This window comes from Folsomia candida, unplaced genomic scaffold (genome assembly GCF_002217175.1).
Source record: "Folsomia candida strain VU population unplaced genomic scaffold, ASM221717v1 Fcan01_Sc017, whole genome shotgun sequence".
NCBI classification, from domain to species: domain Eukaryota; kingdom Metazoa; phylum Arthropoda; class Collembola; order Entomobryomorpha; family Isotomidae; genus Folsomia; species Folsomia candida.
The window spans coordinates 830996-844591 of NW_019091209.1; the positions used below are offsets into that span (position 1 = coordinate 830996).

The window sequence follows — 13596 nt, forward strand, 5'->3', positions numbered from 1 at the left end:
CCTGCACGATTTACGTGTTCTGCACAAAATGACCTTTCTTCTCGTCACGATGAAATATGTCGTCGTCGTCCCTGTTCCAGCCTTGCATTGGTGTCGGCGCATGAAAAAGTGGGGGCGAGAAGCGAGCAGAGTTTTACATAAAATAGAATTACTTTACTAAACAAAAATCGTCATGGTCAAAACGGTAACAAAAATCCTGTTTACAACTAAATCATTCAACTATTTATCAGGAATAATTATCTCGTCACAAATGGTGAAATGGGGAGCATATAAAAATTTAAAGCATGGAAACATGTCGTGTTTTGACGAGGGGTCAATTGGCAGACGAAGGATTCTATTCTGGGGGATGAAGCTTCCTCAAGTGCATCCCAACTTTGCCTTTCTGCGTGAACGTCTGTCCGCAGTGGGGGCAGGGGTGCCGGATTTTGGCATGAACACTCCTCACATGTCGCGCCATGGCACCCTTCGTCCCGAACTTTTTGGGGCACTGGAGGCACGCGATGTCCTTCAGCTTCCGGTGTACCGTCTTCTTGTGGATGCCCAGATTTTGTTTACTAGTGAACGCTTTGTCGCAGTCGTAGCAGTTGAACGGTTTTGGGTTCGAAGTGTGACTGAGCTTGTGCAAGTTTAAGCTATTATTACGAGGGAATAGCTTCCCACACTGGTCGCAGGGGAAAGGTTTCTAGTCCGTGTGGGAGACCAGGTGAATCTAATAAGTGCGGTCATCGGCGAATATCTTGCGGCAAAACAGGCAGACTCGACTCGTCCCCTGCTTCACGAGGGCGACCTTCTCGTCTTCGGAGAGGTGGGAGAAGAGATGGTTGGACAGGATTTGTTTGGAGGAGAAACTTTTTCGACACACGTGACACCCCAGCTCACTTTTTCCTTCGTGTGAGTCACAAGATGACCAGCGAGACGAGATTGACGTTGGAACAGTTTGCTGCAGAAGTAACAGCCGTGTCGCCAGCGCTGCCGAACCGCCGCGCGCTCCTCGCGACTCAGGTGGACGAAGAGATGTGTGGTCATGTGTGCTTTCTGGGTGAACTTCTGCTTGCAGGTGAGGCAGGCGTAGTTCTTCCTACCTTCGTGCGCGTTCACGTGGTTGGTAAAGTGTCCACGATCGAAGAACACTCTTTCGCAGTGGGGGCACCTCTCATGGAAAAGTGAGGACTGCTCCAGCTCGTGGGGGTTGAGGTGGGTGTGGACGTGGAGGTGAGCACTGGTTCCATTGGTGAAGGGACGAAGGCATATTTTGCATGGGAAGACTTTCACCACCACGTGACGACCACGTGGTCCGCTAAGTTGTCGTAATTTCTTGACCTTGACTGACCTCCTGCTAGCTGACGGCGACTCCGCTTGGTTATCATGGCTGACCTCCCCCTTATTCATCCTGCCTCCTGAAGTTCCCCGGCCAGCAAAAATGGATCCCTTTCTCTGCACAGAATATTATTAAGTCAGCATATGTAGTTCACAAATAGATTTTATATGCAAATTAAGCATGCAATCTTACAGTTGTTAAAATTTTGGGTGTGAGACGTGTGTTCGGGATGCAGTCGGTTTGAGTTTCAAACGACGTTCAGCTTTCTTTACGCTTCTGTTCTTTTTTTTAATGTGAACTGGGTGGAAATGTTTAAACTTTATTAAATTTATGGAAGAGGTGAACTCGGGGAGCGTGTTGGTCTCTGATTGAGAGATAACTTGGCTTATCTGCGCATCCTACCAACAGGTAAGTGAGTCTCGTATAGTGAGTGCGAAATGGTGGAAAGAATTAAGCTACAAAATCCTGGAAAAAGCAGGACGGTGATGATTAAATATGCAATGCGAATAATTTGTGTGTGGAGAATTTAGCAATAAAATTGTGCCACAAGCAATAAGACGGTGGTGATGATGGTCATTGTCATTCATTAATTATTCCATGCAAATTAAGACGGTTTGTCCAGCTCTGGAAGAAATATGCTTGCGTCCATTCCACAATCTCTCAAATTTGGTTGTAAATCGGAATTCCATTCCTCTTCTCTTATCCTGCTGATATATTTTTGCCATTGCACTCTTGAATTAGAATTATGTGGGGTTTTTATCAAAATGGAAGTTGAGCGAAAGCTGAGCAAATGAAATTCTATGTAGAATTGAGTCCGGATTTCTTAATTATTTTCATGCTAAATGACGAATACATATTTAATGTAAGGGAAATGTGTACAGCTTCATCAATCATTTAACTTCTTACGTGCAGGGTTTTAAACAAGGTCCAAAACAGTCGTTCAAACCGAATTTTAACCAGTTTTGGGCACACAATTTTGGACATCGCAAATGTCCAAAAGTGTCCAAACTAGGAAATGGGCCAACATATTGCAAGTTCTTCTTGATTGAATCTTCAATAATCCGTTGACTTGTAGGTTATGTAATCTCCGATTAATTTTGATTTTTTTCATTCTAAATGACAAATGCATATTTAATGAATAAGGAAACATGGAACTTGGCCAATCCTGTAACTTCTGTTTTGCAGGGTTTCGCCGTGGTTTTAAACAATGTCCGAAATCCAAAACCGGTTTTAACCAGTTTGTACACCAAATTTTCCAATAGTCTAATCCAAAATAGAAAACGGGACAAAATGTTACAAGTTCTTTATTAACGACCTTTTTTGCAAATCTAAATTTGCTCTGCATATATATGTAATATGCAATTTCTCATTAATTTTGGTGTGTCTGTAATACCACGAAATTTGTAAAAACTTTTCTTTTAACATGTTTCTTGCTTGAGAAAGTAAGAAATTTTCTAAACCATGTCGTACACAACAGAATGCTCAAAAATGGGAAACTGTGTGCACGTCCACGGATTATCGGAAGATTCAATAATGAAAAACTTGTAACAGTTTGACCCATTTTTATTTATTTTAGACGTCCAAAATTAAAAACTGGTTAAAATCGATTTGGACGCCTGTTTTGAACAGTGGTTAACACCTTCCTTCTTTCCATCTCACTATCAACTATCTCTTTGCAATTTAAATTAATTTTTAATGCACTTTCAATTTAATTGCTAATACTAATACTAATTTCATATTTAAGAAAAAATAATAAAAATCAATAATATTCCTGCCTCATTTGCGACGATTTCTTGTTTTCGCTTATTTTTAGAACGACCATTCATCAATTGTGGACGTCTGGCGTATCATGATAATCAGAGGACGGTTATGTATGTACGTAAATTCCGCAAAATATGTACGTAAAATGTGCTTCAAAAACCTGAAAAGATGCAAAAAAATGTTTTCAACTTCAATTTTCTACCATATTTTTGAAATATAATTTTTGCGGAAACCTTAATTTCTGCATAGATAAGAAAAATTTTACACAAAAAACTTCGAAATATCTACTAAAATACTTATATCTAGAAAATACTCGAAATATACAGGAAAATATGTAAGAAAACCCTAAAATATGTCAAATATGGAAACCTATATAAAATGTCCCCACCATCTTCCTATTTTATATATAAACTCGTCCCTCCCCTATACTAGAATTTTAACGTCTCAGATGTCCCCACGGCTTCCGGGGCCACTGTGTTTACGCATGTGACCATTACTGAAGGAAATATGCATGTAAAATCTTCCTCATTTAGTTACGATGCTAGATTGTGGTTTTGCAGTGTGCTTTTCTTTCCATTGGACAGAAATAATCCCTGATTTTCTCAGATAACAAGGAATTTTCCAGCTGCATGAAACTAACGCTGGGATTTTAGACTTTTATCTTTTGGATGGAATGCCCACGATGAGAGATGAACGACCATTCATCAATTATTGAAGCCTGCGGATCAAAATTTGTATGAAAACTGAGACTGGTTGCAGAACTATTTAGACACCTTGGTCCGTTTCGATGAGCAAGCCACCTTACCTGCACGATTGAAGAGTGATGCACAAATTGACCTTTCTTCTCGTCACGATGAAACATGTCGTCGTCACTGGTCCAGCCCTGCATTTGTGTCGGCGCATGGAAAAATGGGAACGAGACGCGTGCAGAGTTTTTTTACAAAATAGAATGACTTTACTACTTAAAACATGGAGAAAACTTAAAACAAACATACTTAAAACACGTCATGGTCAAAAAGGTAACAAACATTGCGTCATGTTTACACGATTTATACCATTCAATTATACCATTTTCATCAGTCGTACAAGAATAATCTCATCAATAGTGAACTCAGGAAAATAAAAAAATATAATAGACTGGAAATATGTCTTAATTTGACGAAGGGTCAGTCGAAAGATGACGGACTTCATTCTGGGGGATGAGCCTTCTTCAAATGTATCCCAAGATAGGCTTCCCGCAGTGGGGGCAGGGGTGCCGAATTTTGGCATGAACACCCTTCAGATGTTGCACCATGGCACCCTTCGTCCCGAACTTCTTGGCGCAATCGGGACAGGCGAAGTTCTTCAGTCTCCAGTGAACCGTCTTCTTGTGGGTGACCAGATTTGCTTTTTGAGTGAAAGCGTGTCCGCACTCGGTGCACTTGAAGGGTCGCGGATCCGCGCTGTGAATGGGCGCATGCATGGTTAAGTTACTTTTCAAACCGAACAGCGCCCCACATTGGTCGCAGGGAAAAGGTTTCTCCTTCGTGTGGGAGACTAGGTGGCGATGATAAGTGCGGTTGTCGGGGAATTTCTTCTGGCAAAATAGGCATTCTCGACTCGGCCCCTGCTTCACGAGAGTGACCTTCTCGTCTTCGGAGAGGTGGAGGAACCGATGACTGGTCAGGGCTCGTTTGGAAGAGAACGTTTTTCGGCAAATGCGACACCTTCCGCCCAACTTTTCCTTCGTGTGGACGACAAGATGACGACTGAGATCGAATGGCTTTTTGAACCGTTTGCTGCAGAAGTAGCAGCCGTGTCGCCAACCCTGCGCCACCTCCGCGCGCTCCTCGCCGCTCAGGTGGACGAAGAGATGCGCGGTCAAATGTCCTTTCGTGGTGAATTTCTTTTTACAAATGGGGCAGGCGTGGTTCTTCCGACCTTCGTGCGCGTTCACGTGGTCGGTAAAGTGATGACGAGTGAAGAACACTTTTTCGCAGTGGGGGCACTTCTCATGGAAAAGTGACGACTGCTCCCGCTCCTGGGAGTTGAAATGGGTGCGGCGTGGAGGGCAGCATTGGTTTTGTTAGCGAAGGGACAAAGACATGTTTTGCACGGGAAGACTTTCTTGGTTTTTGACAACCTGTCGTTAGTTGCGAGCGACTGGGCGTGGTTATCGTCACGTGCTGGTTGGACGGAGGTAGGAGAAAATCGCCTGTTCTCTTGAAAACGGAGCCCTTTGTCGATTTTCTCCATTGTCGGAACGAGCGCTTTCTGTCCTCCGACCAACTTCCTTTGCGTCTTGTTGACCTCCATTCCGTCCGTCTCGTTCTGCTCGGAAATTCTCCCGCTAGCAAATCCTGTATCGGCGTAGACAATTTTATTACTTCCGCATTCCGAGTAGAATTACAGATTTTATATGTAAATTTAGAATGCAATCTTACCAACGGATTTTTCTTAAAATTGCACGTGTTCGGAATGCAATTCGTCTTGGAGTAAAACAAAAAGTTTACCCTCTTCGAACTTTCCCTGCGTTTCAGGCTCCTCCACAATTTTCAAGGGACGTTCCGCTTTCTTTACTTTGCGACGTTCTGCTCTTTTTCTCGATGTGAACTGCGTGGAAATGTTTAAAATTTTATGAAATTTTCTAGAGCAAGAAGTGAGCTGCTGTTTGTCGTGGAGATTTTTGACCTCTGTCTCCCTTGAGATATATAACTTTGCTTATCTGCATATCCCACCAACAGTCAAGTCTCGAATAGTCAGATGAACAACAAAGGAAACAAAGCCAAAGTGCAGAATGCTTTCTGTGTGGAGAATTTAGCAAGAAAATCGTGCCACAAAAGCAAGACCGACGGTGGTGATGATGCTCAATACGCAGGCCTGTAGCGACGTTTTGTCCGGCCTGGAGAGTTTGGCGGTGGTACGGCCTCATACACCCCCAAAAATTATTGAATCCCTGATTTTACCTAGTGTATTTTATCATTGACCTTGATTTTATCTAGTGTATTTTATTGCTGACCCTGGCTGTACGGCCCCCGGGCCGTACGGCCTGGAGAGTGTCTCTCCACCTCTCTCCATCGTCGCTACGGCGCTGTCAATACGTAATCATTTGCTAATTATTCATTGCAAATTGAGATGCTTGCCCACCACTGGAAGAAATCTGCGTGAATATGCACAATCTCTCAAATTTGGGTAAGAATCCGAATTCATTCACGATTTTCTTGCCTACTTCTCCACACAGAAATTAGTCTGCATTTTGAGCTTGCTTTTTGGTAGAGAGTTAGAGACTTGGTTGTTGATGGGATATGCAGAAGACATTTCTCAGTCCAGAGACCAACAAGCTTCCCAGCAAATAAGGGCTCACTCCCTCCAGAAATTTCACTATTTTTAAACATTTCCCAATTTCCACGAAGTTCACATTGAGAAAAAAGACCAGAACGACGCAAAGTAAAGGGAGCTGCGATTGGAAATTGTAGAGCAGAGGATTCGACGAGGGAACGATTTTTTTTACTCTGGAACCGACCACATCCCGAAAACACGCCAAAATTTAGGAACATAGAAGGGGTCAGGATATTAGAATTTTAGGAGGTTGGTGAAAGATTAATTCTTAACTTTCATATAAGTAAAACCTCTGATTCTACTCTGACCAAATAATAATATTAAATATTTTTTTTAGCAAGAGTTTGAGGGTTGCAAGCAAGGAAACTTCCGAGCAGAACGAGACCTTGAACGGGATGGAGGCCAACCACACCCACCGGAAATTGCTCAGACGACAGAAGGCGCTCGTCCCCAACGGAGAAAGTGGAAAGTTTTCCTCCTCACTCCGTCCAACCACGTCCCACACCACGTGACGATGACCACGTGCAGTCTCCCTCATCAAGCAGGAGGTCATTAAATGCCAAGAAATCAGCTTCAGTTGGCAGAAATGGCGTGGAGCCTGGTCGTCGCACAGGGGAGAAAATCTTCCCATGCAAAACATGCCTTCGTCCCTTCACCAACAGAACCAGTGCTCACCTCCACGCCCGCACCCACCTCAACCCCCACGAACTTGAGCGGTCTTCAATTTTCCATGGGAAATGTCCCCACTGCCAAAAAGTGTTCTTCACTCGGCAACAGTTTACCCACCACGTGAACGCGCACGAAGGCCGGAAGGACCACGCCTGCCCCGTGTGCAAACAGAAGTTCACCCACAAAACAAGTTTGACCCCGCATCTCTTCGTCCACCTGAGTCGCGAGGAGCGCGCGGAGGTGCGGCAGGGCTGGCGACATGTTTGCTACTTCTGCGGCAAACGATTCAAAAGTCAATACCATCTCAGTTGTCATCTTCTGACCCACACGAAGGAAAAAGTGGGTGGGAGGTGTGACATTTGTCGAAAAACGTTCTCCTCCAAAGATGGCCTGACCACTCATCGCTTCACTCATCTCAGCGAAGATGAGAAGGTCGCCCTCGTGAAGCAGGGGCCGAGTCGAGAGTGCCTCTTCTGTCAGAAGAAATTCCCCAACAACGGCAGCTATCATGCTCACCTGGTCTCCCACACCAAGGAGAAACCATTCCGCTGCGACCAGTGCGGAAATCTGTTCGTTCATAATTACAGCATGAAGTTGCACAAGTTCAGTCACTCTTCGAACCCAAAACGGTTCAATTGCGACGAGTGTGGTCAAGCCTTCAGTCAAAAACCTCATCTGACCAGACATAAGAAGACGGTTCACCGGAAGTTGAAGGACATCACGTGCCCCGACTGCTCTAAGAAGTTTGGCGAGAAGAGTGACATGGTGCGGCATCTGAACAATATTCATGCCAAAATCCGGCACCCCTGTCCCCACTGTGACCAGACTTTCACGCAGAAATGCAGTCTTGCGACGCACTTGAAGAAGTTTCATCCTCAGAACCTCGTCCTTCACCTGCGAAATCAGGTCGCATCCAGTGACCATGTGCGTTTCAAGTTGTATTGTTATATTTTCCTGATTTCACTATTCGCGATAAGTAAATAAACTGTTCTCGTACGATGGATAAAAATGGCATAATTGAAGGATTAATTTGTAAACATGACACTCGTTTTGTTGCCGTTTTGACCATGACGATTTTTAATTATGGAGTAAAGTCGTTCCGTTTAATGTCAACGTCTGTTCGCTTCTCGCTCCCATTTTTCCACCTGTCGACATATATGCACCGCTGGAACAGGGACATTGCATCGTGATGAAGAACGGTCAGTTTGTGCACTTAAATCACACTTAAATCGTGCAGGGCTCAAGTTGTGGGTTGCAGTATCCGGTCACTTTGCATAACACATTTTCCATAAGGGTAATATATGTACCATGATTTGTATTCCATAATTGATAATAGGCACATGGTATATACAACCACTTTGCATAACACATTATCTCATAATTTATTTTTAAAATGGACTGACAATGGAGGCGCAAACCATGTTCAGCTCAGATTATTTTTTGACCATGTTAGTTTGGAAGAGCAAGTCTCTAGAAACAACATTTGGTTCACCACTTGCGCAGATGCGCAAAATTCAGCACTTTATGGGCGCCGCAAGTTCGCAAAAACGCACGATTTTTCGGGCAATGCCCAGCGCGAGCTCAACTTCGTGCGTTTTTGCGAACTTGCGGCGCCCATAACGTGCTGAAATTTGCGCATCTGCCTAAGTGCCGAACCAAATGTTGTTTGTAAAGACTTGCTCTTTCAAACTAATAAGGTCAAAAAATTATCTGGACTGAACATGGTTTGCGCCTCCATTGTGAGTAATGAAAGCTAAAATCGTGCAGACAAACAAAACAAGAAGAAAGGTCATTTGTCCATCATTTGTCCATGCAGGGCTCGCATTGCAGGTCGAAAAGGTCAAATAATTCTGGAGCAAATCTCAATTCGCATATAATTTTGATACACAAACCTAAATAATGGATGCATCTTGAGCTTTCCATCCGGAAATATAAATTTCCACCATACTTTTCATACGGTTGGAAAATTCCGTTTTAATTAAGAAAACCATAGGCATTATTTCTGTCTAATGGAAATAAAACCCAAGTTCAGTCTGAGGAGGATGAAAACAAATAATAGCATCAGACATCAGACGTAACTATCATAAACGAGGTGTATTTTCCATGCATATTTAATTCCAGTAATAGTGACATATGAAATCAAGCATTGAGCATAAAGACGAAAGGTTGGCAACAAATGTACTAAATTTCCGAGATTCTGGATGCATTTTCCGTGGTCAATTTACATGCCACAAGTAATCCAATGATTGATCAAAATGCTGATTTCCATTAAATATGCATGTATGCGTATAATTGTGTTAGAAAAGTTAAGAAATCCAGAATTGATCGTATGCAGAATTCCTTTTGTTGATCTTTCCTCCAATTGTACAATTTCTGATTAACTGCGCGTTTTCTCCTCTGCGGATGCAAATATCTGTGCAAAACGGGCCCATTGGGAGGTCGCGTTGCTTGCATGAAATTTGCGAAAGATGCGCCCTCCCAATGGGCCCGTTTTGCAGAGATGTTTGCATCCCAAGAGGAGAAAACGAGCAGTAAATTTGGAAATTGTAACATTTCTCGACTTTAAAGAACATTTTCTCCTCTTCGGATGCAAATATCTGTGCAAAACGGGCCCATTGGGAGGTCGTGTCCTTCGCAAATTTCATACTAGATAAATTTGTCATCTCTTGAGACTAATTTGACCCTCAAAATCGGAGAGCATACGCTGAAGCACTTTCATTACCAGGCATCGCCAAACCTCGGTTGCGTCACAAGCCGACTAGTTCGGAAGAACAATAATGCCCGTCTTGATTAATCCGGTCCGTATTAATTAAATTTACGTATTATGCCGAAATCTATATGAAAAATCTTGTTGAAAGTTAAAGTAGCTATTATAAATCCACCTTATATTTAATTCCAGGCAAACGTTTGTTGTTTTATGGAGAATGATACAAATCACTGTTGTAATTTCAATTTGAATTTTATTTTATAGAATGTATGTAATTACCAGGGGTGGGCAAGATACTTTGGTCATAAGATACAAGATACAAGATACAAGATAAGATACTTTCTAGGATAAGATATAAGATATAAGATACATCTTGTTCAAGTACACAAGATACAAGATACAAGATACTTTCCTAAAAATTGAGTAGTCAAGATACAAGATACAAGATATGTATCTTAAGATACTTTTATATTAGATAAGATACTTTATTTTTTTAGCCTGATATTCATGCCCAATTAGTCATGTTTAATAATTTAAACGAAAAAATCTGGTGAGTACAAAATTTAAAATCATTCTATAATCATACAAATTTTGTTGCCAGTGCTTATATTTCTAAAAATTTCTAAGTTTCGAAAAACTAGACCTCTAACTAACATGCGTATATTTTTACGAAGTTCGTAATATATTCCCTGCTTATTCAAATCAAACTAAACCCTACAATACCTATACATTACAGATAATTAAAAGCGTAGTTACATATCATGTAATGTGCAATGCACGTTGTGCATGTGTATGTGTATATGTGCACATGAACTTATATACATATATATTATATATATGTATATATATATATATATACATGAGTATATGTACATGTGTATGTATATACAGGTTTGTTACTAATTGGCAAAACATAAAATAAAAATTCACCAAACTCTGGTTACGCCAAATTCATGGTCAAATTGACTGACTGTGGTAAGAAATTGACTTAATTTGACGGAATTTTGAAAAAAGTATCTTGTATCTTGTCAACTATCTTACGATACTTTTCTGCCAGGCGTATCTAGATAAGATACTTACAAAAGATACTTTCGACTTTCTAAAAGATACAAGATACAAGATACTTCTCCGATCAGGCGACGAAGATACAAGATAAAGATACTATCTTGTATCTTATATCTTTTATCTTGTATCTTGACCAAGTATCTTGCCCACCCCTGGTAATTACTAATTAGCATAAGAAGAAAACTGCGTAAAAATTTATATCATAGTTTATATTAATAATTAATAAATGGAACTTTTACGATATATTTTTTCTATTCGAGTTCAAAACTAGATAAGAAGAGCATACATAATTAGAACGATTTTACAAACCCAAATCTCTTCAGGGAATGAATTAGTAAAAATTATGAAAAGCAGTCTGACAAATAAGTATTTAATTTTTAATTCAATGCAGTCAGTAAAATAGGAATTTTTTATTACAATCAAATTGTAAATTTTAAATTTAATTGGACTGCAGGAGCATCAAATCTGTGAAGAAAAAATAATAATTAAGCTAAATTAATTATTGTGTAATTTGAGTATTATTTTGTTTCACTCGTTTTTAAGATTAACAAAAGATAAAAGGATATTTTTTGAGAACTATTTGTAAACAAATTTCTAATTTTTTTCTCACCCTGGATGATTTTTGGACGTTATCCGACAGAGGCTGGAACAACAAATTTGGCGAAAGTTCGGTGCAGCAGTACCGCTGCAACCAAGGCGTCACCACGCCGATAAGCCCGAACCCACGCCGGGAATTCCTTCCCCACGACGCGGAGCTTGGCTCCCTGTTCATTAGAAAAGCGAAAATATATTCATAAATTCATAATTCATAAATTCATAATAATTTGAAAATTTGTAAATTCAGAAAAAATTGAGGATGAATTGGTAAGAATCTTTGCATATTAAAAAATAATAATTTGCACAAAATTGTAAATTACAAAAAATCTGTCAATGATTTAGAAAAATCGTAAATGCAAAAAAATTGAGAATGAATTTGTAAAAGTACTCATAGATAAATGCACCAATACCAAATTTGCAAAAAATATACCACAATTTTAAGAAATTTTGCAAGGAAAATATTTGGTACCTCCACGTCAATGCGTGCATATATTTCTTGTCGTGATAGGGAAGGCCCGACCCCGGCCGACCTCCGCACGTTGACCTGTAACCACTTCAGGGTCCGCATGACTGCGGCGGCTGGCGTATCCGGCCCGGAACTACGAACCTTCATGCTCTTCTTTGTCACTTTCTTTACTTCCGCAGTTAATGCCAAGTTAATTACACGATTTTTAGCAAGACGAATGAAAATCATTTCGTTCCGACATTGTCTTAAGTAGGTCGCTCTCAGTGGCGGCGGAACTTGGGGAGGGGGACATGGGGGACATTAATATTGTGGGATAGGAGGAGGACGGGCTTATGTATTAATGTGGGAAAGGCAGGATTTTTATGAATTTCTGTGCGGACAATGTCCCCTTGTCCCACTGCTACTGAACTCTCGCAAGACCCCATTTGAGTTTGAGTCGCCCATTGGCAGTGGCCGCGGAAGCGTGCTGACAAAGGGACAATGTTCCCACGGTTGTTCGATGTCCGCATCATCTCCCATCTTATATAAACCCGTCCCTCCCTTATCCTGCAATGGTAATGTCCCCGCACCTTCCGCGGCACTGTCTGTCAATGTATCACATCAGTTGTCATGAATTACCATCCAGAGACCAGACTAATAAAAATGGGAAACGACGAAAATATGGCTCGTATTTCATGCAAATGCAAGTAATCAAAGTTAAGAATCTTGTACAGTTAGATATGTAATTACTTTCATGAAGGATTTTATGGCATTTTTCATCCTTTGCTTTGTCAAACAATGTTTCATATTTCTGCTTAATTGCCAGGGGTGGGCAAGATACTTGGTCAAGATACAAGATAAAAGATAGAAGATACAAGATAGTATCTTTATCTTGTATCTTCGTCGCCTGATCAGAGAAGTATCTTTTATCTTGTATCTTTTAGAAAGCCGAAAGTATCTTGTGTAAGTATCTTATCTAGATATGCCTGGCAGAAAAGTATCGTAAGATAGTTGACAAGATACAAGATACTTTTTTCAAAATTCCGTCAAATTAAGTAAATTTCTTACTACAGTCAGTGAATTTGACTATGAATTTGGCGTAACCAGAGTTTGGTGAATTTTATTTTATGTTTTGCCAATTACTAACAAACCTGTACATGCATACACATGTACATATACTCATGTATACCTACATATATATTATATAAGTTAATGTGTACATATGTACACATACGGACATACACATGCACAATGTGTATTGCACATTACTGATATGTAACTACGCTTAACTAATGTATAGGTATTGTAGGGTTTAGTTTGATTTGAATTAGCAGGGAATATATTACGAACCTCGTAAAAATATACGTATGTTAGTTAGAGGTCTAGTTTTTCGAAACTTAGAAATTTTTCGAAGTATAAGCACTTGCAACAAAATTTGTATGAATATAGAATTATTTTAAATTTTGTACTCACCAAATTTTTTCGTTCAAATTATTAAGCATGACTAATTGGGCATGAATACTAGGCTAAAAAATAAAGTAGCTTATCTAATGTAAAAGTATCTTAAGATACATATCTTGTATCTTGTATCTTGACTACTCAATTTTTAGGAAAGTATCTTGTATCTTGTATCTTGTGTACTTGGCCAAGATGTATCTTATATCTTGTATCTTATATCTTATCCTAGAAAGTATCTTATCTTGTATCTTGTATCTT

At 40.4% G+C, this 13596-nt stretch overlaps 1 protein-coding gene and 2 long non-coding RNA genes across 3 annotated transcripts; all 3 read right to left on the minus strand.

Annotated features, from left to right (window-relative positions):
- Positions 1 to 4022: 4022 nt before the first annotated feature.
- On the minus strand, positions 4023 to 5144 carry LOC110857056 (gastrula zinc finger protein XlCGF7.1; the record flags this gene model as incomplete). The annotated part of the gene is made up of 1 exon (XM_022105670.2): positions 4023 to 5144. A coding segment is annotated over one exon (855 nt), but the record flags the coding sequence as incomplete, so codon positions are not given.
- A 22-nt stretch (positions 5145 to 5166) lies between these two features.
- Positions 5167 to 5831, minus strand: LOC110857059. Its single transcript, XR_002548621.2, has 2 exons — positions 5503 to 5831; positions 5167 to 5418 (listed from the first exon to the last, which is right to left on the minus strand). It is a non-coding gene; the product is annotated as an uncharacterized LOC110857059 (long non-coding RNA).
- A 5370-nt stretch (positions 5832 to 11201) lies between these two features.
- Positions 11202 to 12206, minus strand: LOC118437932. Its single transcript, XR_004836487.1, has 3 exons — positions 11905 to 12206; positions 11449 to 11602; positions 11202 to 11303 (listed from the first exon to the last, which is right to left on the minus strand). It is a non-coding gene; the product is annotated as an uncharacterized LOC118437932 (long non-coding RNA).
- Between the last annotated feature and the right edge of the window lie 1390 nt (positions 12207 to 13596).